Here is a 26,261-nt window from a genome sequence, read left to right as displayed (position 1 = left end):
ACTTTGTTTACTGCTTACATCCCCACTTTGCGTGGTGTAACTGACTCAAGTTCTTATTGGTGCGATGACAAGCTCACCTTCTCACCGGGCTTCCCGGTCGGCCCCCTGGCTCCTCTTCCCCCTCGGACTCCCTGTGAGACATAACCGGCCTGTGAGTATTTAATAAGTATATTCAGTAACAATTAGTTTGACTTATACTGACGTTAGGACCTCGCTGGCCTCCAGGGCCGACCGGACCTGCTGGACCCTGCGTTGCAAAGGACCACGAGTTTTAGATTGTAAATTCACCAGATTATTTTTTTACGTCCTCCATATCTCACCCTCCGTCCTTTGTCTCCCGGTGCACCTGCCAGACCCACGAAGCCGAGCGATCCCTGGTCAGAGGCAGAGGCTCACCGTCATTCATCAAACATCAACCTCATTACCTTCTTTATCAAATGAACGCAAATCTAATCCAGGAACCCAACACAGGCTTAAACAGATCATTCATCAACACGTAATAAGTTAATGTCACTAATGAACGCTTAATAAAAAAGGGCCTATTTTTAATAAGCCATCGATCATCTTTTATTTTCAACCACGTCTTTGATAAGAGTAAACAAAGGGCAGATTAATGACTGGTTAGCTCCCATTGAGGGTAAAATACCTTAGAGCCTTGTCGTCCTGGGTAGCCCGGCAGCCCCGGCACGCCAAGCGCACCCTGCAGGGGGAGCAGCACAATCAGACGCAGGGCCGATGTAATGCGGAAAACGGCATGAAATTGAACATTTCTACACCAAAGCTTGGAGCCAGTACAGAGCAGCATCCCTAAATGGTTGTTCCGAGTCAGGGAAGATTCATACAGCAAGGACAGAATGAGTCGAAGGGATAATAATAAATGTACCTTTTCTCCAGCGATGCCTGGAGGTCCTCCTTCACCCATGTTTCCAGGTTGACCCTTCAGCCCCTCAGTCCCATCTTCACCACGAGGACCCGGGGCGCCATTATCCCCCTGAGATGCGTTGATTTTCCTCCATTAACGTCACGGAAACAACCACTTGTGAAGAAGAACAAGACTGAACCGCACCCTGTCTCCGTTGATCCCCATGTCACCCTTGAACCCTGGAAAACCGTCTTCTCCCTAGTGATTGAAGATGAAGAGCACTTCAAAGTCTGATGAGCAATTGTACAACTTAAATGGTTATCACGTTACTCACCTTTTCTCCTTTGCTGCCCTTCAGTCCCCTCAATCCATCTGCTCCCTTTGGAGAGACAGATAATTTCTTATGGTCTGGTTACCGGAATAAAATCTAATAAAACTGCCAGGGGTAAAGCCAAAACAGAACAGAATGTCGTGCATGAGGGTGTATGGATTTTCCCTTGACCTAACATTCCTTTTATTGAGTCGATATTGACCTAACATTCATTTCATGCGAACGATTGTCAGTGACAGCTGGTCTTCCCTCAAGGACGTCTGGACTGAACCACAGGGTTGTGTATCATACATGAGAGGGTGACATAGAAGCGGGAGATTGACTGCCCATCATCTGAGTGACGGTCTGCTGTCCATCAAACCCTCATCATGTTGATGTTAGAGGCATCACAATATAACCCCTCCACCTGTCGTTGGTCTGTCTCTCACGTCTGAGGCTTGTATTTTACCTGTGTTTATCACCTGGAGTCACCCGATCTAGACTGAACTACATGCTTGTTATTCTCTGAAACAGACCAGGGTAAAGTGCTGCCCAGGGGCCACATTATTTTATTTTATTTTATTTTATTTTATACTCGTGCTAAGCATTGAAAAACGCAACACAGTTTGCTAAAATTGTTTGTTTTTGGACCCATTTTAATAATTGTTAATAATATCTATCATTTCACTTTATTTTATTTTGTTCTATTATTAAAATAGAAAGATTTGTGGAGATAAAATATTAATAATACACTTATTATACTTATATATACATATAAAGTATATTATATAAGTATATTAAGTGTATTACTTATACTTTAATAATACTTATTTTATTTTACATAGCAGCCCAATCAAAGCAACTGTGTCCCATGCACTTTTCAAAATATGTTTTCCCCATTCCATCAAAGGTCTTTTTCAAATCCCTTCTTTCTATCGGCATGGCAGCCCCTCACAGTAGTCACAGCATAAACAATAACATGGCCGCAATGAATTTTATGTTCCACTCTTGCTCTGGAGTCTTAAAACGTACAACACTTGCTTGTCTGTGGCCTCATCCTTTCATCAATAGATTCATGTCATGTCAAAAACCCATCACTCATTCACAAGCTGCGACAAAGCCTGGCCATAATTGAAGATATAAACAGAATAGTGCTTAATACTAGTGAAATACTCCCTCGATGGGTTATGATAATGGAAGTATTCTAGATGTAAGTTTGCTCGATACCAGAAATGCTGGCTGTATAAGGCAGCATCAGTCAACATTTTCAATATTTTGTTTCAACTACAATGAAATGTAATCTCTTTGTTTTCCTTCAAAACAGCTTACCGTCTTAGAGGAAATCTTTTCTTCAAATAAAACATGTATAGTCTTGCTAAAAATGCATTCCCTCTTCTGCTGTAGTGTGTTTTGCTTCACACTGTAACGTGTTACAGTGGCTTACCTTAACTCCACGGGGGCCTGGATATCCAATTGGTCCCTGAGCACCAGGTAAGCCCTGCATGAAAACAACAAGATGTTTAAAAACCAAAAGCATGAACAGACTTGTTCGTTGTAATCAGCATGTGGTTTCTTTAGTTCCCAGCATTGAAGGAAGCAGCTGAAATCTAATGAGCAGAAGCTGCACAGATGATGACATCGCACGGACATAGCTTTGCCTTGTTGGGCACAGTTACGTGAGAAGAATAGAAGAGAAAGCAAGATCATTTGAATATGACGCCACTGGTTCACAAGATATGCAGTAACCTACTTGGATGCCTTTTTCTCCTGTCGGGCCTTCTCTTCCTGGGTGTCCCTGCAGCACAAAAACAAAGCATGAACTGCAGCAAAGGTCATTACATCACTCCTGGAAAAATAATCAGAGCAAAATGAACCGTCCAAATAGGAAATCTCAGCGGTATTGAAGGATCGTAAAAATAACATTGTGTCTCGTCGCCCCTGCAGACTCCTTAGTCAAACTCAATTTAACATGTCTGATTTCAATTTACAATTAATTCTAAAGGACTGGGGACGCTGTGCTGCAGAGCTGTCGGTCTGTCCTCCTGGGATTATGATCTTTTTTGACTGCCTCTCCGTTGCCATGGCCTGGGGATTCAGGGGTCCAATCTGGGATCATCAGACTTCAGCTGCAAAGGCTAAAAATGCCCTGACTTCTCTTGCTCTGGAAACTCCCTCCAGGTCAACTAGGGGAATACCAAGGTGAACCGGGACACACAACCTCTCCATGGCTTTGCCCTAGGGCCTCCTCCTAGTTAGCTCCTCTCACTGTGTTCTCCCAGATAGCCAGATGGCTTCTGGCTCAGCTCTTTCCTCATGTATTTCCCTTCAACCAAGAAACGAAATAAGTCAATATCTTTTTCAGACTGCATTAGTGTCGTCCACTTTGAATTGATTTGTAGTTGCGATTCGGCATGATCCTCGTATAATCCCCGCCCTCTATTTGACAGGGAAGTCAAAGGTAAAGCAGCTCAATAACGCCACTGCTGGGATGTAAGCATAAATACATGCATGCAGACTTACAGGAGGACCATCAATGCCGGGTAGTCCCTGCATACCCTGCTTCCCTTGGGGACCCTTAAAAGGAGAGATAGAAGCATGACAGATGGATGGTGAAGACAGTGAAGCTGGAAAACAAGAAAAATATTTTTCTACTTGACTGCCGCTCCATCAAACATTCAGTATTTATGACTAAATCCACATATTTGTTCTTTTATCGGGAAGGCTCTATGATGTTCACAGCCAAAGCTGCTCCCCCTGTGTGCTCTGTCTGTGTGTGTTTCTTTACTATTGATTTCCTGTCTAGATGTGTTGTGTCTGAATAGAAGCTTGAAGTGGCCGGTTAGTTCCGTCCTGCGTAGCCAGCTTCCCCTGGGCATGTGATGACAGGGGTCAAAAGATCACAGCTTTAATTCTGAAATGAAGGAGAAGACATTCTACTTACCTTCTCACCGGGCGGTCCAATAGGACCCTGAGGACCTGGCAAGCCCTGGACAGGAACAAAGTGTCGATCATAAGAAAAGGAGAAGGCTGGATTTACTGGGGTGAGCATGTGTAGTGGTCTTATGAGCAGTGAGTACCATGCAAGTTGGAGGTCGGCTTTGATCAACATGTTGCTCTGAAGTTCAATAGATTTTTTTTTCAGACCAAAATTTAAAATGGCATATACAAAATCTAAAAAGTATAGTACAGTATAGTTTTGCAGATTTAGTAGTAATAGTATAGTAGTTCAGTCTATTGAGTATACACATAGCGTAGTTTCGTATAGTATTGTATAGTAGAGTATAGTTATAGTCTATTGAGTATAGTCACAGTGTAGTAATATAGTATAATTACATATAGTATATTTGAAATAGTCATAGCAGAGCAGAGTAAAGCAGAACAGAGTATAGTATAGTGCAGTTTAGCATAATATAGTATATTTAGAATAGTCATAGTGGTAGTATAGAATAGTTTAGTATAGCATATCTTCATATAGTGCAGTATAGTAAAGGATAGTATAGTCCTAGTATAGTCATAGTGTGGTATAGTATTGCAGTCAGAGGAATACAGTAAACCGGACCTGCGCTATAAGTCAATATGTACATGTATGTATGTGTATGTGAGAGTCTGTGTGGGCTGTCGAACACCTACCTGTACGCCTGGATTTCCCTGCTGACCAGGAGGCCCAACTTCACCAGGTAGACCCTGAGAACAAACGGTAGTTTGACATGCAGCAACTCCTCAGACATAGAGAGCTGTTAGAACAAATGTGAGTATAACTCAATTTCCTAAATAAATCAATACAGCCATCAGTGTCCCTGTTGTGATGGATGGTGTTTATGAAACAAGCTGGACCCACCATATTGCCTTTTGACCCCTGCACTCCATCAGTTCCAGTGATGCCCTGACAGAAAATCAGAAATAAGAGGGAGTTATAACGTTGAATGGAAGGACACAGCTCAGTAGTTTTCCATTTGTCTTTGTTGACATATTGGAAATTTTATACACTGGAGGATTCAGAGCACTAAGTTTGTCATCAAGAATGTGTTGGCATACCTGTGGACCTGGCGGACCGGGCGGACCCCTCGGGCCAACAAGCCCTCTTGGACCCTATAGATGAAGCAGATAGTGTTATACACAGAGGAATAAGATGCAGATGAAGGCGGCGAGAGAAAAGTGAGATTTGTGAGCTTGTGTGTGTGTGTTAGCTAACCTGTTTGTGTACATGTGTGTTTGTGTGCTTATTTTGTCAGCCTCCCGCTTTGTAGGCTGGCCAAGCCACCTGTTCCAAAGCCACATCTGTGATCTCCTGGGAAGTGATTGATATGGAAATATAATCATTCAGGCCAGGATTTTATCTCTTTCCTCTCTCGAATCTTCCACTTCTCTGCAATGTTCCGCGCCAAGCGTGTTTCGGTCTCGCATTTGTCCCTGGCTGCCTCAATTTTCTCTTTGCTCTGTCTTTGTAGTTTAACACACCCCGCCTAACATGTCTTATGACACGCTATTTCGTCCTGCGATGGGTGATCCATTTGGAGGGACAGAACCATGCTGAGTCCAAACCTCACCCACTGGGAGAAAGATGGCGAGTGAGTCATAAGCAATCAACCAGTTTCCAGCACAGATAGACTAAAAAAAAACAAGTTGCTTTACTCCGGTTGGTAAAATCTTTGCTGCCGCGCAACTACGACATTGAGCTATTTTACAGCTAACATTTCATGTCTGTGACCTTTCCATTATAAATCCTGGCATGAGCTGTTGCTACTGTATTATATCACAATACATATAAATGAAGTCCCACACACTTGTACTGACTGGCCTTTTTGTGATAATGTCGACTCACTCAATCCGTTCAGGGGAATTTTATGATTATTTATATATTAGAAATGTTATAGCAATGAAGTACTTGATTGACCTCATAGCATGTATTCCGTTTTTATTTGTACCTTATCTGCACTGCTGTTTTCATACTTGTTGTAATGTTGTGCGTCATGTTTTACTCGTTTTCCATTTCATTTTTTTTTTTTCCAATTTCACAAATTTTCTTTAGAATATTATCAATAGTAGTAGAAGTAGTTTTGTTATTTAGAATAACCATAAGTGAACAAAAAATATTACATTACAATGTGACAGCCATCTTTTTTTTTTTTCGTTTACATAACATAACTGTCAAATATAGCTTCAATGTTGGATAATTTGGATATACTGGTTGTGTCGCAAGTTTATTTACTGTATTTTACTGGCCTGTAATATTCAATAAATATCCTATTATACAGGGTTAGGGTTGCTCAGATATAATACTTGCATCAACTATTTGAATTTAAAAAATCTCTTTATGCATTTCTTTTTATTTGATATGCGATATTGAATATACGTGTTGTCATTTTAATTTTAAAGACCTTAATTAGCATATACTTTTTAAAAAATTTTTTTGATATTTTTGAAAAACTATAAGGTTTTGTGAAACTACAATTTTGAACAACTGATTTGTGTCTTCCCCGACATGTGGAATGCAATGAAAAGTATGGAAGCAGGAAGTCTCGAGTCCTTCTTCCACAATGAATGTTCTTATTTTGTCGGCTTAATGGGATCACAGAGGGCTGGAGACAGGGGACACCCTGGACAGGATGGCAGCTCATCACAGGGCACATATAGACAGGCAAGCCCTCACACACATACAAGCCGCAGTACTAACCACTGCGTCACAGTGCTATCCACACCATGAACTATTATCTATTAGCGTATAATTAGCCTGTGCTGCAGGCAGTTTTTTTCAGGACATACTGGACAGAAATACTCACAGCTTCGCCAGGCTGCCCTCTTGGCCCAACAGGTCCATCAGAGCCCTGCAACACGGAGGAGAAAGCCATGTCAACCTCAGGTGTGGGAACATCAATATCGCCTCAGACATAATCTGTGAAAATAGCTCATTAAATAAATTCGCCGGCTGACAGATAAGACTCGACAATCTCCCGGAGAAGATGAACAGCGTGCTCAGTTCAACTTTCCCCTGCCACCTTCGTGAATCGAAAACATCCTGACTGAGTAATACTTTCATTTGTATGTCGGGGATAGATGGAATGGCTTTCATGTCCTTTGCAAAAGCTGGATGATCAAAGCGTTCAGTCCTGCAAAGTGGAGTGAGAAGTATGGGAATTTCAGCGCAGGATGGTTTGATCTCTGGTGTGTTTCCATCGAATCGGTTTGTAGAATTGAGTTCACTGATCTGGAAACGACTTTCCTTTTAACCTTGTGTGATGGAAAAACAAAGCGCCATTGTGGAGGGTGTTTTTGCACTCACCTTCTCTCCTGGATCTCCGACAGGACCTTGAGGACCAGGCTTCCCCCTGTCGCCCTACATGATAAAAGCATTAGAATACAGACTCCAGCAGTGACAAACTGTGATGGCAGAAATGGTGGCGATTAAATGCAAATAAACATCTGCTGCGCTGCTAATTATTCAGCGTATCATGATGTCAGGTTACCAAATCTTACTCACTTTGTGTCCCTTGTCTCCTTGGAGACCTGGCAGTCCGTCAAAGCCCCTGTCGCCCTGAGAATTAATGGAGAAACAAGACCATTAAGCGTGGAAACACAGACACATATGGTAATGTGTAAACATTAGCGGCATTGTTCCAGAGGTGTCCCAGCGCAGGGCCGTGCATCTGCTCTGATCTGGGAGCAGTAGCTGTGGGTCGACTAGAACGCTGCTTTGACTGATAAAGACCGGGCCGTTCTGTCAGCGTTGAAATCGCGGGAGCTTGATTTATTGGCTAAGCTGGTCCCACAGCTACCATGGACTTGCCGTCTTGTCAATAAATATAATAAGAGATTGGGTACCTGACGGCTTCCGCTTGATGTGGAGAGTTATCTTCCCTCTACTCTTTGTGTTTAGTGCAATATTGAATGAAAGAAAAGTGACGTTGACGTTGGCGTTGAAGTTCCATGACTCGCAAAGTAGTCTTGTGAAATGTGACACAAAAAGACCCCTGTATTGTTGACTAAGTTGGATTTAAACCCAGCCTTATTTCGGTTTCAGTCTGGCTGGGTAACAGATTTCTTCCTTTTTTTTTCTTGAGTTAAAATGCAACCAATTCATTGTCATAACTGACATCCCACTGCCCCCCAACACGGCGGAGATCCTTATTTAATGACTCTTGTTTACATAGTAGAGTAAGACCAGTAAGTAAGAGAAATTATTTTTCAAACATGTCTGTATTCAGTTGGGTCTCGGCCTTTGACCCCTCATGGTAATGTGGACTCAACTGTAACACAAATCGTTTATATACCATATAGTGATGCTAAAAGATGCTATTTATATTAAATAAAATTGTTTTGAAATCAAATAAAACATCAACGTCAATTTAAAGAGATTTACTATCGAGTATGATTTGACATATGACTTCAACGGCTTCATATTAATGACAATAAACAAATATCTCCTCATACACTGTTCATAAATACCATTGATTTCTGGCATTCATAATTCATATTTGGAGACAACAGATATAAAATTTTAAGAGCATAATTCATGTTGCGAAAATATTCATAAAGTTTGAGTGCATTTTCAGCGCTGCAGGTTCACACTGCTATCTCACCTTTGTGCCAGTGTCACCTGGAAGTCCACGACCCCCATCAGCTCCCGACCGACCCTACCACACAGAAAACTCAAGTTAACACCATCCACCTCAAAAAGTCTTTCACATCCAATATATATATTTTTGTCTTTCAAAAGAATTTTCTCACCCTCTTTCCCGGCTTCCCATTAGCGCCTGGTGGTCCCGGCAAGCCACGAGGTCCCTTCACAGGTGAGAAACAGGTGAAATCATTGCAGTCGTGTCCATTAAAAAAAGAGTATGACACATAGCTCTTACAGTCGGACCAGTGATTCCGATATCCCCCTTTAGCCCAGAGGAGCCAGGAATGCCCTGAAAAACCGAGACAGGGTTTGTTGTTTAAAAGTGGCGAAATAATACGGGCAAAACAGAGAGAATTTTCTTTTTTTATAGGATGCCTAATGGTGCATACCACTGGGCCGGGTCGTCCAGTCAGACCCGCTGGGCCAGGTGGTCCCTTCCTTGAGAGCTGGAGCAACGAACACAAAAGTTGTGTTAAGATTTCAGTTTGTGCATCAAAAAAAAAAAAATGCGGTCTTTACCTGAGCCTGCTGGATTATAGCCTGGGCCTGGGCCTCCTGTGGGGACACAACCGGTCCTTTCTGGGAATCACCTCCATACTGGAACTGGGAGCGAGATGAAAGAGTAAGATCAAGAGGGAAGCTCAAGCAAACAGCCCCCCCTTGTGGTCGTGACCCTCTACTGATACTATGGAAGGCTGCAGATGAGCCAAGTCTTACTGGGAGCATCAGCAAAGTTCCTGGAGGACCAGGGATCCCATCAGCACCCGGGAGACCAGGACGTCCTTGGGGACCCTGTTTGACGAAAGGAAGCGATGACTTAGTGAATTCCCGAGAGTGTCAGTCAAAGGACCTTTTCAGCGGACAAAGTCAAACATCCTCTCATTCCCAGGCTAAACACAAATCTTGTAAACAGCTCAAAGTACTGTAGAAAGCCATCTAAACAAACAAATTTGCTCTCCAAAATACACAGATACTACAAAAATCTGATGGTTCTGATCATTTTAAGTGGACAATCCTGACATAAATATTGAAAAGCCTTACATAAAATAAAATATATCTACCGTCATTTCAGGTATTTTGAAGTCTACTTCCGTTTTTGGTGTTAAAGAAAAAATATAATTATTGGATCGGATTCAGTGTGGACCTTTGTTCGGTTTAGCTGAGCTTAGCACAATATATGTGAGGACTGGTGAGGTAATTCTGTATCTTAATAACAACATAATAACAGCAACAAATACAGTTTAAAATAACTAATATTTTGCATTGTTTGACACAAAATATTTAGGAATGTGTTTTGTTGTGGAGATATTTGAGCATCACGAACAGACCAAAATTAGGTCAAACATGTGCGTCCGCAGGAATCTCTGTGGTCCTTTGGGCAAATCCCAGTGCGCCAGGTCATTGTGAGCTCTGTGACAAATTTTAAAGTGAGGTCATGGATACATTTACACCCACATCCTCGGAACGAAGAGGGTGAGACAGATGCACTAAGCAACCAGATCGTTTCTTGCCAAAAACAAATGCCTAACTCACCCGTTCCCCAGGATCTCCTCTTGGTCCTGGAGGTCCTATTGGTCCAGCTTGGCCGAGAAGTCCCTGAAATGAACACATGGATCACGTGTTTCAGAGTGTAACTTGACTTTGGATTAACTTTTAAGAAGATATGAAAGTTTTTTGTGATTCAGGATTAAAAGTCTCTATCATTTTATTACTTCCTTGCGGAGCTCACCTGTGGCCCAGAAGGCCCTGGAGGTCCTTCCACAACCGTTCCCTGGAAACAGAAGGAAAAAATAAGCACTAGATACAATCATGATAGTATCCACACGCCTCATTATATTCAGCTCACCGGTTCATAAATGCCCGGCTCTCCTTTCTGGCCTTTCTCTGCAGTGGCACCAGCCTGCGGAGAGATTATACATCCATACGGTGTTGAGAACCACTCAACAGAAGACATTGAGTTCACCCTGTCCACTTGACTGTTCGAGCACTCTTTACCTGTCCTTCCCACGTTTCTGCTCCCTCGCGCCTCGCAAAGTCAAAACTGTCCTCGTATGGTTCATACTCTTCATACGAGTCAGTGTCGTTCTTCAAATCCCCGTATTCAAGAATCTGTCACACATTTTTCAAATCAGCATCTGAGGTCACTTCTGGCATGTGTACTGATCTCACCTCATAATCGGTTACATTAGGCGCCACCGTCACCGTGGAGACAGCAAGTGCATCATCCAGCTCCATCTTAGGGTGGTCCTCATGCTCCTCCCCCACCGGCGTCTTCACCAATAATTCCTCCTGCAGGTCGACCAAGAGTGAATTAAAGTCACGTCCATTGAAGCTGTTTAGGTGGAGGTTTGAATTATGATAATCTGCAGAGGTTAGATTCAGCGTGACAAGCTATGTGATAGTTAAAGTCAGCAATTTCGCATGATTGTTTGTGAGTTTTTAAGTGTTAATACAGTACATCTCTGGTAATAAGATTCCATTTTCATTGAGCCACAAACTTCCTGCTTTATCTCCTGCCAAACACTTATTCAGTCTTCATGTTTTCAATAACATGCATTTGAATTTCCAACATATTAAATAGATCATAACATGAGACTTAATATTTTGTTAACCACATTATTTAATTCATTTTTAACTGCCATCTTTGTTCCATTGATATTTTGCGATGGCTTCATGAAATAGAATATTTTACGAACATTCCCTCCAATTTCCAAGGAACAAGGAACTAATAAAATGAGACCCCAAATCAGAGGAAAATTTAAAAAAAAACACAGATAAATGAGTAGCATTCTATCTTTTTAAAGTGATATGGGTTGATTTCTCTATATACACAAAATTAAATACACATCATCTAAATGGTGAATACTAAATATTCTATTTTTTCTTTTTTTTTTTACAATATTTTTATAATTAAATACATTTTTTGCGTTCTTGTGTTTACATTATTCTTTTAAAGATACTCAGAGAAACATTTGTGGTAGGAGAAGAACAATCTTCATGAGAATTTTTAGCACCATGGTGGACGGTATTATTATTGCAACCAGTTTCATAAAGCTTTGACCAAGGTGGATTAATGGTTTGGGGGAAGACAAGGATGTGGGTGCTACACAGCAGAGGTGTGGGGAGAAGGGAGTTGTCTACCTCCGGAGCATCCTCTGGTTCGGGGAATTCACTCGGCAGCACGGTGGACACTTCAGGCGTCTCTGGCTCGAGAGTGAGCATCTCAATGAAAGTCTTTGCCTCAGTGGGAGAGACAGTCACCGCCTCGTTGACATCTGTAGCCGGGCTTGCTTGAAACGGTTCTTGAGAAAGATACTCGGGGAGTTTGGTCGAAACTTGAAGGAAGCCTTCCTCTAAACTCTCATCGTGCTTCTTCTTCCGGGAGCCCTTCCTGCCTTTGCCCTTGCCCTTGCCTTTGCCCTTCGAGCCTTTGTCCCGCTTCTTTTTGTTCTTTCGTCCCTTCTTTTTGTTCTTTCGTCCCTTCTTTTGTCCTTTGGGCTTCTCTGGTGCCTTGGCAGGCTGGCCACCCTACATCAAGGCATCAAACCCAAACTTGGCAAAGTTTCACAACACATTTAGCTTCAAGCAAAACAGATTTGTGGTCAGTCAAACTACCTTAACAGCCTTAGTGACATGCAAATTTACTATAGAGTTCCGGAAGTGAAAAATATGTCTAGTATCACTCTCCTATGGGTCATGTCACAAAAATGAATGGCCCACTCTGTGAAAGCCATCGGTGATGTGAGTTAGCAGAACATGTAAACAAGGTCAGTGTGTAACGGAGAATGATGGGAAGTAGGTCAGTGGGGTGACAGATGTTGACATCAACTGGACTGCTCCTTTCTCAGCTGTGCTAGTCTCCACGCCAAAAACAGCTTTCCGTTGCTGCAGCTAGTTTCCTCATTACAACTCTGACCAAGCACAACAGCGACTGCACAGCTATAAATCAAGAGGATTTTCACTACTTCAATGGCAGATTGTAAAGTGTGTGGTACTGAGTTGTACAATTCTCCTATTGAACAGCTGATTATCAACAGGTCAGCAATATAATTGGTCTATTTGAGGTGAAACTGTGACCATATCACATACATTTGGGCTAAAAATACACACTTTCTTCAGCATATTTTAGCATCACATTTCTTCAAAAGCAGACACACACCTCAGGCTACTTCACAAAATTACCTCAGCCACACTACAAAAGGATTAATGCTGTAATTTATATTCATGATTGATTGTACGCCTTTATTCCACACGTTGTTGTGCTACAGACCTTTGGCACAGTGTTAGAGAGCGCCTTCTGCCAATGGTAACACCCAAACCCATTATAGCTGGCGAGATTAAAACGAAATCATGTCACGACTTATGTCACCCTCTCTAAAAACCGCCTCCTTTTGAAATAAAATTGGACTACAAAGAAAGAAAAGGGATGTTTCCTCGCTTTGGTTTGTGGTTTAAAAACAAGACGGCGCAGCCAGAAAGGTACGAAAATGGTTCCTCATTGCGCTCACTATCTTGCACTATTTCACCTGTCACAATAATTGACTGACTCTCCACAGTAAAGGAAGATTATTATGATGGTTTTGCTGACCTCCGGTACGTCCTGGATGCTGTAGGGCAGAGGCAGGTCACAGTCAGGGATGTAGTTTTCACAGTAACTGGCAGCAGCCTTCGGGTCCGCATCAATTAGTAATTGCTGGATATCACCCTGTTACAAAGAAGAAATCATGAAGTTAAATGGAAATAATAGGCATAAATGCTGACAGTTTCACACTGTTTAAAGTAGTGTAGTGTTTTAAGATTATGATGAGTGACAAATGAGAGTAAGAAAGAAGTCATCGATGATGACGACTATTATTATTGTTATTGTTGTTGTTGTTGGCAAGATGGAGTCATATCCCTCATAAAAAATATCACTCTCACTATGATCTTAAGAAGCAGTATAATGTGACACATTCCATCAGTAAGGGGCACACACCAAAGTCACAAAGGGAAATTGTCGGGTTCAATCACGCCAGAAGTGTGACAGAGGTAACAAAGAGCTAATCCAATCTCAATTCAAGATCAAAGGCAATATGCATGAGTGAGGAGTTTTCCTGTTTTTCTAACCAAGTGCAACCTCTTTCCTGTTGAAACACAGCTTTTTTTGTTTTGTTTTGTTTTGTTTTAGCTTCCTCCACCACTCCAAACCTCATCTACAGCAGGAGCGCCTAAGGACAAGTGAAGACACAGGCAAAGGAATACATCTCAACACTTCAAGGACACTTCACTCAAATAAGATGTACAGTATAGCATCCGTCTCCCTTTCATCAAAGGCAGACTTCATTAAAGAGCATGAAGTAATTCACACTTGCTGCAAAAGGTATCATTAATACAGCCATTTGACAGTTTGATGCTTCTTAATCACTCCACCTTTTCAATCACTTAGAAAAGTGTGAGCACACACCAACGTGTCATGAATTATGAACACAGGGGGCGCCCAAGAGTCAGAAACGTATTTAAACGTCAGCAATGGATATGGATATATTTCTATAGTACTTAAGTTAAGTTTGTATTTGGTTTTTAAATTAATTCTTGAATTATTTAAAAACACCATTCCTCATTTTTCATCATATCTTTTAACCTTTTTTCTCATGTATTCCTGCATTTAATAAATTTAAAAGTTAATTTTTATAATGACATTCACATCTGTTTTTATTTTTTTGAAATTTTTTTTTGGTTCATTTTTTCCATTATTTACAAACAAATTGCAAAACAGGGGAATTTTACTGAAACGAAATGAGAATTCACACACCTAATATAACTTACATTATTATATATTTTATCAAAACATGTATTGCTCATATTTTTCTTTTTCTTTTGATTTCTAAGGCTGCCGACACAAATGCTGATGTATCAACGATAAATCATTTATCTATACATAAACTGGGTAGATGAATAACACTTTGTTAGTATATTAATTTCAAACAATGTCAAATTAATATTCCTGCCACTGAGACTTAAGTCGCGCCTAAACACGGTGAACACAGCTGTGAAATTAACAGCATATTCATTCCCGTTTTTCCATCTCTTCAATTGTTTAGAAAAAATTGGATCAAGACTCATGACCAGTTTAGTTAGTCACAGCATGTGGTTCTACTTCTATCCGAGACAGAAGCCACGTTTTGACCGAGTCATGCTAACTTAGTCAGTCGAAAAAGTGGGAGCACCCGGGGTGACACAACCACTTGAGCTCAATGTTTACTTTACAAAAGTAAAGCAAACCAACTTGTTCGACTGCGTCTGGAAACAATACAGACATTAGTGGCTGACCACAACCTCAATGCTCCCACGCTGGGGGAACTGGGCCGGAACACTGGCCTCCTCCCACAGAACCAGGGCCTGGGAACAGCAGACCTGGAGGTCATCCTTCTTAATCTGCCTTCCCCTGGTACCAGCCACAGTGATACAAACACCGACGCATATCTTTGGTGTAAGTGTGAGGTGAAATGATCCGGACCAGATGTGATCAGCAGACTTCTGATTCAATCACAACCCTTCTCAGCATAAATGTGGCATCCAATTCCAAATAAATTACAGGAATGTTTTTTGGAGTTTTGCCACCTGATAATGAATGTTTTTTATTGCCTCTGAACGGGTAATATAATGTGCCCACAAGGAGACACACTCGTCTTCTTAAGTGGGATATAAAGCAATTTAAAAGCTGAAATGACTGTCAGTCTCGGAGGAGAGGCCACTCACGAGTTACTTATAGCGTAGGAGGAGCAGATGAAGTTACGGCACGGGGACACTGGAGTTACTGTGTGGCATTTTAGGAGAGGGAGTTCCTGACAGTGTTTGTAAAGCCCATAGGCAAGAAGAGGATGTGGACTGGCTTGGCCTTGCACATCTGGTTTCTGGTCCTGACAGTGAAGAGGCTGCAGTTTCTGTCTATTAGGTAGGGAGTCAAAAACTCCTCTTGTACTTTCTGCAGAGTTTAACTACGCAACAATGTTCTGATCCTGACTGAACCTTTCAACTCTCTACATCAAGCAGGTCAAATTCGATGGATATATATTAAGATTATAAAAACGTTTTCAACTCACAGGTCCCATAATGCACTGCAACAGTTATGATTTTTAGAGCCAATGAAAGTGCAGCACTTCATTCAAGTTGATACACTGACTTTATATATCCTTAAATCAATCTGCATAAACACTCGTGAGAACAAGCAAGGATAGTTTTTGGTCAAGAAGAGAAGACCTTTTCCTGCTGCGTGACTTATTTCAAACCAAAAAATGAATTTAGATTTCACATGGGACTTCAGTAAGTTCAGAGGAATCCAATGGTGTTCCCTCGCCAGCTGTGGTGATCCAATCTCTCCAGCTGGTCTGTAGTTCACTCCCACAAGAGAAACCTGCGTGGCTGTTGCTCAAGACCTCACCTCAACCCCTTGTACATAGGATAGCTTCACGCTGAGTGTCTGATAGATGACATACCTTCACTATCTTTTAGATAATGTGTGTGAAAACTTTTTTTTTCACTTACTAAGCACTTGAATCACACTGTTATTGTTGATTGCACAATATCAAAATCTACTTGGTAACTTTTATTCCTTGTCAAAACAGCCTGTTGTCCCCCCTGAAGCATATGGCTACTACATTTTTCACTGATGATCACTTAACTACTACACTTCCCCACTGAACAGAATTATAGAATATAATGATCTCTTGTCTTCACTGCGCTACATCTGAAGCTCAGAATAAAGGAGGTAAAATACACCATCCAAAGGTGATGATGCCGGGCAAGTCCAAACGACTCTTCTTCACACACCTCTTTCCTTGTTTGTTGTAGCAGCACTGGGTGGACTGAACTGAAAATTGTTGCTTTACATGGTGATATTGGTGCAATATTAACTCATGTAGGATATGTTTCATATCATTCATTCAGATAAGAAAGACATGCTGGCTGTATTGCACAACATTTTGTGTAATTATGAAACACATTAAAAGGGAATTTGTAATATCTAGCTGTAATATAACTACAGTAGGAAATGTATATACTTAACATAAACAAAATGAGAAAAAAGTTGTACGCGCACAAAAAATAACCTCAATTGTTATTGGCTTTTATGGCATTTCTATATACCTTATTTTTTACCAATCAGTCATATAGCATTAAGACATCAGAGTACCTTGTTTCAACTTTAAATTTTGAATTCAATTTATTCTTACCTCTTGTCTCAGAGGCTGCACAGGTTATGTGTAAGGGGTCTCTGTTCAAAAACTTTAAGGATTGATGATGAATTAATTCAACTTAATTGTTTACTGTACGTTGAATTGGTTCCCATTGGGAAACTGCTCTGTCGGTCAAGTGACCGGCTCCAACAAAAATAGGAATAATCCGTGAAACTTGATTTGAGAAAACAGCATGCAGTCGAAACTGTGAGGCGCTGGTGTTGTTTATTTTGCCAGGGGCCACCACAATCTCTAGTCATGAAAGCTGTTTGCTCTGTTTTTATAAAGGCAAATAATGTGGCAGATGCATCTTTCAAGTGGAACTGGTAACGCATAATAACATGTGGACAAAACAAAATTGCAAGAAAGTGTAAAAAAAATTCACTTATTGCTTCACTTGATATAAAGAGGGGCACGAAACATACAAGCAAATGCGGCCCCAAAGCCGCACGTTGCCCAGGTCTCTTCCCCTTGGTCAAAAGGGTCATTTTATTTGCTATCTGTATCCACTCCAATGTTACTTTAAGTGTGGCAAACTGCAACATCGTGGAAGCCGCATGTCAGCAACTTGTAGTTACACAATAAATTTCAAAAGTAATGATAAACATCCATGACAGAGGCAACCAGAGATGGAGATGTGGGAATGAAATGTTGAAATTAAAAGCACATTGACTGTTTTAGAAAGCCTTACCTCAAAAACAGATTCATCCAGAAGACGAGCACCAAACATTGTCACACCATCTGTGCTGACTACAGCATCACCCCCTCGCAGCAGATCAAGGGTCTCAACCTTCCGACAGTCCAGGTAGAGAGTCACACTTCTGCCCTGAACACTGTACGCCACCCTATGCCACCTGTATTGGGGGAAGGACACTTGGTTAAGGACAGTCTAAGGCACACTTTGTCTGTGCCGTATTGAAGTTTCAGAAGCGATCTGGATAAAGCCTATGATATACTCACTTTCCATCCGCCAGGTTGATGTTCTTGAAGACTGGATACATGTCCGGTTTGGGCATTCCATTCTGGTCCCGATAGAGGAAGACTGGTGATTGGCCCACTTCAAGCCCCAGCTGCTGCACCCCTTGGGTGTCATACATTGACAGCAGGAAAAACCTGGAGCCAGTTTTGGCACGAAAGGTTGTCATCATGGAGAAATTCTGTGGAAACGTTGAATCTGTTCCGCCGAGGGAGAAGAAAGCAACCGCCAGTCAGAAAGATCCCACCAAGAAGCAGACATTTAAGATGCAGCTATCACCCCCTGCCAGACCTGGGTAGAGGTAATTTAAACAGTAAGCACCCAGAGTAGAGTAAATGGACTTTGAAGTCAAATCGTTCAAATACATGCTGCAAAAACGATCAGAATTTCTTTTGAAAACTTCAGGTATTTCCCAGCTGGATATGAAAGCGGAAAATACCGGGGAAAAGCTGTTTGGTGGGAGCGCTGAGCTGGATCCTTTTGTCTATTTTGAAGGCTAGGTCGGCGTCCTCCATCCCTCTCCTGCTGTGGCAGAGACCGGCCTGCAGGGAAACCCCCTCCCTGTCGCCTGACAGCTCCAACACTCGGAGAACATCGATAGGGTCTGCTGTGGAGGACAAAAAAAAGGAATTACAGAAACCTCGCCAGGTTAGTATCTGAGCCTTTCAGATTGAGCTATACATTTTCAGGATATGCTTTAGAGTCCCCGCTTTTAATCATATGGCCCCCTGTAGATGCTGCTGCACTTTGTTGTCTGGTTGCTTAAGTGCCGGTTGTTAGCAGGCCGAAGATTGGGGTTTAGTGCAGCTCTTAAAAGTGTGGAGGCTTCCTGCTTCCTAGGAGACGGAAGAGCCTGGCTCCTATGAGATGTGGTGGCAGGTGGCTTCTGTGGCTGTTATTATGGGATAGGGGTGGTACAGTGTCTCAGGCGTAATCCCACTGAAGCACACCTGACAGCTGCAGAAAGCTCCCTTCGCATCAGCAACTGGATGTGCCCCACACATCCATCGAAGTCACTTAGCTGGCCAAAAAGACCTTCATCTACTCTCATCATGAGGATGGTTTTCAAGCACATCCTCATTGAAACATTTGAGACCAGCCAGTGAAAACAGACTCAGTTGGATAGCGTGAGGCTTTAAAGGATTTAAATCAGATCGCAATGAGCTTATTGATGCCACTATTTATTTACCCCAAATTGAGAGCGCGTGTTTCTTCCCTAAAAAAATGTAGTCAGAAATCAAATATCTCAAAGACTAATTAAGTTGAGGATCAGTCTGGAGAATTGAACATTTAGCTCAGCAGTGTGTGTTTAGAACGGTGCAGGTGGTAGCACACACACACACACACACACACGGTTATCATTTTACTGGCAGCAAGAAGTGATTCCCACTCAAAGGAACACAAAGTACTTCACTCTCTTGCCCTAATTTCCACATGTTGAAGCTCTATTCGTCAATGATAGGAGTCATGGCACCTCACCACTCATGAATCATTTTGGGAAAAAAATGGCAAAAGATTCTCAGGCTGATGCTGAATATATTAGACAAACAGACTAATGTGTCAGTGTTCAGCACTTTGGTCTTGTCTTTTTCTTAGGTTGTCTCGACTACACTCATGGCTGTTTCAGGTATCCAGACAAACCACTTCAAAGGACTGGTGTAGCACACATGCCAGGCCTGCAGGTGGCATTGTAATGCTCTAACAACCAGTGAAGAAAAAAAGCAAGGCATGTAAGGAAGTTTGAGCACTTTAAACAGAACAACACAGCATAAAATCCGGACTCATTTAAATTCGATTTAAGCGTCTCTGTTGAGATTGTACTTCACCATGGCTGTTCAAACTCAAAATACCACCTGTTGCTGCAATCGATCGGTGGAGGGTCAATATGATGAACGATTCATCAAAAATATTGTGTTAATAATTCCAATAAGATCATCAGCATAACAACTCTGTTGCCCACCATTGTTGTAGTTAGGAAGTGCCAACTTTCAGAGAGGGAAAGACGAGATAGACGGGGCTCTGATGTCATTGTTTACAAACAGTAGTTTGCGTCTTCAAGCCTATCCACTCAAGAACCCGGTTTTAAATAAGTGGCAGTGACAGCGGGCATGAAAGGCCTATCCAACATGTGGAGATACCGCGTCTCCATCTCAGAGGACAAGAGGGCATTTATCAGCAAAACCAGCAAAATACCAGATGGAGCCAATTTGTCAAACTACAGGCTCTTAAGCTTGTGTATAGATGGACAGCTTTATGGATGCGTTGCCTTCATGACCACATCATAAGCTATCTATGTCAGCAGCCCCAGAATTTTCTTTGATTCCCTTCGTAATTTGCGAGATCCTAAAGCTGTTTCAAGGTACATTACATTTGATGAACTGCCCATTTATAATAGGTTCTGAAATAACATTTCCGAGCTTATGAATGCTGAACTCCCAAGAAACTCTGCCTCTCCTTGTTAATGACTCTTGTGAACACACAGCAACACTATGCAATTTATAGCGTGACTTATTTATTAGTATAAGAGGCAGGTTTTCAAGCAGTCCGTCTCAGTCCCACATCGCATTGCAGCGCCGCTCTAAGTAGGTTAAGCTGTAAATTACAGTTCAGCTCCAACAATGGACAACGTTAAGAGCAAATGTAAAAGTTCCTTATATAATAATCCCTAATATTACAAGGTATTTTGTACTCCAGACCCCACGCTGGGATATTTCAGAAACGGTCAGGGGACACCGGTTCGTAGCACCAAGAGTGCTTCATCAAAGGGGGCCCTCAGGGCTCGGTGTGGAGTTCCCTCTCTCTTCGCATTACAAAACACATAGCTACGCCTCATCATGTGCTCACATGACTTCTGATCTCACTATAAGATACCCATCTGAACCTGTCAGTCACACCAGATAACCTCACAGTGCTTACACAATTGTCCTGTCTCCACAGGCTTGATGGAACACTTTCAATTAAACCACTTAGACAGAACTCCTGGTCAAATATGTAGACTTCCTGAAAGACTTCCTAAACCCCGGTTTTCAAGATCTAAACCTATATCCTGTATCCTACTTAAATCCTGTAAGTCAATGGTTCTCAACTGGTCTGGCTTTGGAGCCACCATCCTTAAATCCTTAAAATACATCTGAAAAGTTTTGTTTTTTTTCACACAAATACTCACATATACACACAAAAACACTTGACGGTACTAAGAATTTGATTTATTTTTAAGCTCTTACTATCGGTAGATTGTATGATAATGGTTCACAAATAAATTTGTACTCTATAATAACACACAAAAACAAAAGCCACCATTTAAAAGAAGAAAGCCACACACCAATGTTCAGGTTGGATTGCAGAACATGTTGACTGGCTTTGATGAGCCACTGCAAAGCTAATGTCCCTCCAGCATTTGAATCTCTCCATGATGTACAGCATGAATGATCATAGAAATGATGGCACTGCCCAACTACTGGGTCTTCTCCAAAGATTTTCACTGGAGTCTGAACACACTGGTGGCTATCCTTGTTTGAAAATGATGTCTGATGCTTCTGCTTTCTCACATTTTGTGCCCAAATAATCCTGGCAGTGTTGTCGGGGAATATCCATTGGTGGATTCTAATCCTAGCTTGACCTCATGCATGTGTACATGCATGCTAGTATTGATTTGAGGGGTCAAAAAATCGATCTTTAACCCAAAAAATGGGAAAAAAACTCAGGAAAAAAATGTTAATTTTGTGATTCCCTAAACAGGGTCTGGAGCCGATCCCTGCTTCTTAGGATGAGATGCCTGGACCAGGTTTGCTATTCATCAAGTCTCAAGATAATAGTCCAGCATATGCTTTGACAACAGTGAAACACACAGGAAATAATGGGCATTCCACACCCAACTGTTAAAATAAACTCATGACAAGCTGGAAATGGACATGAGTAAAGGCAGTATTGGACTCAGCTGTGTGCTCCCTGAAGCACTGTTGGAGCGATACCAGGAGAATGTTGGATCACAACTTGACCCATATTAAATACAAATGTTTTCTTGTGAAATATCCCCAATTTTACCATATAAATAACACTCAGCGTGACTCAGGACCAAATCCTCTGGCTAGAAAGAGCTGCCAGATCAATTTAAAAAGTAATCTCCATGATTCTTAGGAAAAAGCTTGTGTGCACACCCGCCGTTTGTGTTACTCATTTCTATTGCTGAACTGTTACCAGGTTTATAGAACCCACTTTAATCTCTGAAGATTGACGATAATCCAATTACTGGGACTGTGACTGACCTCCAAACTTTGAGGGTGATTTTGTCCCAATGACAGAAATGGTTTTTGGCTTCTTGGAAAGTAGATCTTTTTTTGGGGGGGAATCACAGTCAGAAGTGATTCTTCGATTACCCGCAGATTTTTTTTTTTTTTAGGATAAAAGATACATATAAATGTGCCTGGAAACAGATGAGCGATGACTCACTGTTGTTGATTGTTTTAGTAATCTCATGAAAAAGTCAGGGATCGTGGGAAGAATCAGACAATTCCAGCAATTTCACAGCCACCCAGTTTGCAGAATCCTTGAAACAGAGGGTGCTTTCATCGATGGGGAACTGCTTTTTCTTGTTCTAGTGATTGTTTTATGGGGTGATCATTTTTTGCCCCACAGCAATATGGAGTCATCCACACTCCACAAATGTCCCTCTATAAAGGCACCAAAGTGCCGGCATGATGTCGTCACTCTCTGTGTGGCACTGATTTTCCAAATAGATCTTAGCAATGCTTCAAACATGCATGCTAATAATATGTTCACTGTCTCTAGAGAAAATGATGACTCACACCACCTACACTCTCTGTTCAAACTCAAAATAAGACCTACTTTGTCAAGAATCATTGTATCAGGGGATTTTTTTTATGTGAAACTGAGCCAAAACAAGAGCGTATTGGGCCACACCCTGGGACAAAAACCGGCATCCATGTACGATAAAACGGTCGACAGATCCATGTTTCACATCTGTTTGTAATCGCAGATAAGGTATTGAAGAAAAGGAGGCCAATTTTAAACGTGAAGTAGTTACGGATGAGAGGATACACATGCAACAATGTTCAGTGCAGCACAAAGCAGTAGAGCTTTAATAGAATTAGGAGATGTGTGACTCTGGTGTTGACATCAGCATGTAAGTCGAACCAGGTCACAATCTTTAATATATACAATCTGAAGTCTGAAATGACTGTATGTATGGATCTTTTATCTCCTGCTGCTGCCCTCTTTTCTCAAGCAGCAGCTTATCAGTGATATCTATGTACTAATTTTAACATTGAGATAATTGATGCCTTGAAGAATGCTAACTGAGAGGCAGCGATAATTATCAGACTGAATGAGCTTTGTGTCTGTGTCTGCTTTCAGATATCACTTAGCAGTTCAGGAACATGTCTAGTCGGTGCTCGTGCAACTGCTGGAAATTACCGTTAATATATTCTGAACACGGTTCGACAGCGTGAATATCATTAGGACGCCATGAAAGCAAAGATGAAAGCATCTCAAAGTGCCCAACATTCAGCCTTTGATCAGCATTAATAAATAATTTATTCAATGTAGAGGACTTGGAAAAGACTATGTTTAAATAGCTAAATAAATAAATAAATATAATTGCATTCGTAAACGTGCATTCACTTCGATTCCGTTGCCTAAATATTCAAGAGCACCTGTGTCAAACTTAAGGTCCAGGGGCTAAACGTGGCCGGAAAATTTATTTTATGCGGCCTGCAAGAGCCTGTTCGGAGCTTGTAATGACGACAAATTGATGGGTGGCCATGAAATTCAGCAATGGCAAAAGGCAGTTGTTTGTCAAGCTACGTGAGACGGAAACCTACAAAAGACCACGCATTTCTTCAGCAAAAACAAAACAAGCGTACTTTTTGACGACGTCTACAGTAAATTGATATACGTATATGTACATACAATTTTAATCAAAATCAAATAAGATTTATTGTGCAGACAAATCATTTTTACCTAAGATAGGCACCAAACGTTTTGCTTAATTGAAGGTAACAAGCACAAAAAAATCGGTTCCACTCCATTGTAACCCACATCTTGTCTTTATCGTAAAATTCAATAAATAATAGTTCCAGTGAAAAATAGTTGAGACACAGTGCGGTCATTTCCAACTGACCACAAAGCCAATAAAAAAAGTTCTCACTGTACACTGTTTCAATCCACATTGTCCATTGTCCTCTGTGGCTTGTACTGGTGATTTCAAATTCAACTCAGTGTCAAGTGTGGCACTGAACTTTTGTACAGATTCCTGGAAAACACAGACACAGTGGCACACTCCGAGGGAAGGGTTCCTCTCCATTGTTCCCATTGAAGAGGCTTGTAGTATTTATTTTGCAAGTAAGTGTCCAAGTCTAAGCTGAAATGAATGCAAACAGTCCCACAGTAGACTCCATTGACTGCCAACACATTGTTTTACTGAGTTATTTTTCTTTGTTTTTCCGCCCAGCTGTGGAAATACCACCATTTGAAAATGATAAAAATGAATCGCTTACTCCGACTGTTTGCATTTACAAAGATTGCACAACATTAGATGAAGCGCTTAAAGTGACACTGCTATTTGTCAAAATGCACTTGATTATTAATAGCACAACACAATTCATGTTGTGTCAATGAAAATCCCATGAGGATGCCATATTACTTTTATTGAGAGTTTTATTGAGAATGCAGGAAACATGCAGTGGATTTTGTTAAATTCAAACAAGGTTTTGTTGAGCAGAGTAAAGATTGTATGGCGGATTATAAAAAAAAAAAACACACTTTTTTTCCCAAAGGCAGAAAATAAAAGCCATAAGTATACGGTAATTACACTATTTACATGAATTTCAAAAACACCAGTGACTCTGATGGAATTTAGGGAAGCATTTCAGCAACTCATTTATCATTCACACTGTTTGTCACAGTATGAAGGTCCAGCCAAAAGCAAGAGCCTCAAGAGGAAACACCTGACTCAAAAGTTATGAGTACAACGCATAGAAATCATATGTGTGCTACTTGACTTATGAAAGATTTAATTTATGTTGACACTATTTATCGCATCAAGCTTCTTTGTTGCCCAGTGGTTTCTTTCAGGGAAATCTGATCTGTTTACCATACTTTTCATCTTTATCTTTTGTGTAAAATATCTGAGCTACATTAGTTATGTAGTTTGCTTCCACGTGTTGATGCAGGGGTGAGGTAAATTACTATCTTATATAAATGAACGTGCAACTTTGTTGAAACTTTTCAGAGTGTGATTCAGAGGCAGTTGACACTCTCCTCTCTGATGTTTGCTCATTGCAATTCCACTGCAAGCGTTTCCAACTGGTCCCCAGGAAGACTGCTTGAAGCTTCCAGTGATCACACACACTGAAGCCAGAGGGGATGGAGACTGCAAAATCTCTGCGAGCCAGATGTGCGGTGAATAATATAGATTGCAACCGAATGCTATGCCAAGTGTTAAAGGATAATTTGGATGTAAGGGGAGTCCCCAGATGTCTGCCTGATCCAGACTGAGAGCTAAACAAGACAAACATTGAAGGTGTCTATGGAGGGAATGGAGGTCTATTTGGGTAAATAAAGTTAACTACACAACATTTTCTCCTCCATCTTACCAGTCACATGTATCAGCCTTTTGCATTAGTCTTCATTTGCCACTAATTTTCTTGTGGATCAAAGAGGAAACCCTGTCGTCCTTTGGGGATCTGTAACCAGTGAGTAGCCTGGATCAAACGAGCATAGTTAGGGGGCTCTACGCACAATTTCCATTGAGTCACACAGCCAGACAAGTTTGAAGTAAATACTGTGATAAGTCATTTAAAACTCAAAACAAACACAGCAACTGCTGTGTGACACAAGAACAGAGGGGCTTGAAATAAACCTCCACTTCCTGTGTGCAAATATAAAGTCTTTGTTGTTTCCTCTAAAAAAAAAAAAAAACATTCCTGCACTCTAACACACATGAACACATTTAACAGAAAAATATTATGCACATATCAAAGCCTGTGATGTCAGCACCAGCACATGTCCATGCAGGCTGAATTCACCTCAGCCTTCGCAGCAGCAGACACCACACAGCTCAGTTTGATTATATCGACTGGCTTTCAGTTTGTTTGTTGCAGCCAATCGATTCCCTCCATCCAGTCATGACCAAAAAAACTTCACCACAATGTTTAAACTTCCAAGTACAGCCTTGCTTCTTCTTTTTTCCTTGCAAATTGTAATGAGGAAGACAGTCAGTCTCCCAGTTCATGTTTTAGGTACCCACTTGCAAGGGCAAGATA

General features: G+C 41.3%; 1 protein-coding gene across 2 annotated transcripts in view; it reads right to left on the bottom strand.

Annotated features, from left to right (window-relative positions):
• The window catches only part of col5a3a (collagen, type V, alpha 3a), a 46,388-nt gene that overhangs the window by 19,133 nt on the left and 994 nt on the right, over positions 1 to 26,261 (bottom strand). The window contains exons 2-34 of one of the 2 annotated variants that reach the window (XM_053851297.1): positions 18,419 to 18,586; positions 17,964 to 18,177; positions 17,695 to 17,857; positions 13,379 to 13,495; positions 11,932 to 12,318; positions 10,960 to 11,079; positions 10,786 to 10,899; positions 10,637 to 10,690; positions 10,520 to 10,561; positions 10,324 to 10,386; positions 9,508 to 9,582; positions 9,310 to 9,393; positions 9,180 to 9,236; positions 9,026 to 9,079; positions 8,898 to 8,951; positions 8,750 to 8,803; positions 7,651 to 7,704; positions 7,453 to 7,506; positions 6,953 to 6,997; positions 5,208 to 5,261; positions 5,011 to 5,055; positions 4,803 to 4,856; positions 4,114 to 4,158; positions 3,693 to 3,746; positions 2,923 to 2,967; positions 2,617 to 2,670; positions 1,197 to 1,241; positions 1,067 to 1,120; positions 884 to 991; positions 647 to 700; positions 321 to 374; positions 203 to 247; positions 78 to 131 (exon numbers count right to left, since the gene is read on the bottom strand). In XM_053851297.1, the coding sequence (XP_053707272.1) occupies positions 78 to 131; positions 203 to 247; positions 321 to 374; positions 647 to 700; positions 884 to 991; positions 1,067 to 1,120; positions 1,197 to 1,241; positions 2,617 to 2,670; positions 2,923 to 2,967; positions 3,693 to 3,746; positions 4,114 to 4,158; positions 4,803 to 4,856; positions 5,011 to 5,055; positions 5,208 to 5,261; positions 6,953 to 6,997; positions 7,453 to 7,506; positions 7,651 to 7,704; positions 8,750 to 8,803; positions 8,898 to 8,951; positions 9,026 to 9,079; positions 9,180 to 9,236; positions 9,310 to 9,393; positions 9,508 to 9,582; positions 10,324 to 10,386; positions 10,520 to 10,561; positions 10,637 to 10,690; positions 10,786 to 10,899; positions 10,960 to 11,079; positions 11,932 to 12,318; positions 13,379 to 13,495; positions 17,695 to 17,857; positions 17,964 to 18,177; positions 18,419 to 18,586 (2,738 nt within the window). The remainder of the gene's footprint in view (positions 1 to 77; positions 132 to 202; positions 248 to 320; positions 375 to 646; positions 701 to 883; positions 992 to 1,066; positions 1,121 to 1,196; positions 1,242 to 2,616; positions 2,671 to 2,922; positions 2,968 to 3,692; positions 3,747 to 4,113; positions 4,159 to 4,802; positions 4,857 to 5,010; positions 5,056 to 5,207; positions 5,262 to 6,952; positions 6,998 to 7,452; positions 7,507 to 7,650; positions 7,705 to 8,749; positions 8,804 to 8,897; positions 8,952 to 9,025; positions 9,080 to 9,179; positions 9,237 to 9,309; positions 9,394 to 9,507; positions 9,583 to 10,323; positions 10,387 to 10,519; positions 10,562 to 10,636; positions 10,691 to 10,785; positions 10,900 to 10,959; positions 11,080 to 11,931; positions 12,319 to 13,378; positions 13,496 to 17,694; positions 17,858 to 17,963; positions 18,178 to 18,418; positions 18,587 to 26,261) is intronic. The other variant, XM_053851298.1, reaches the window with a different exon arrangement.

The sequence above is a fragment of the Synchiropus splendidus genome, chromosome 19 (assembly GCF_027744825.2).
Source record: "Synchiropus splendidus isolate RoL2022-P1 chromosome 19, RoL_Sspl_1.0, whole genome shotgun sequence".
NCBI classification, from domain to species: Eukaryota; Metazoa; Chordata; class Actinopteri; order Syngnathiformes; family Callionymidae; genus Synchiropus; species Synchiropus splendidus.
The sequence above is the reverse complement of the archived record's forward strand: the minus strand, read 5'-3'. Positions and strand labels throughout refer to the sequence as shown.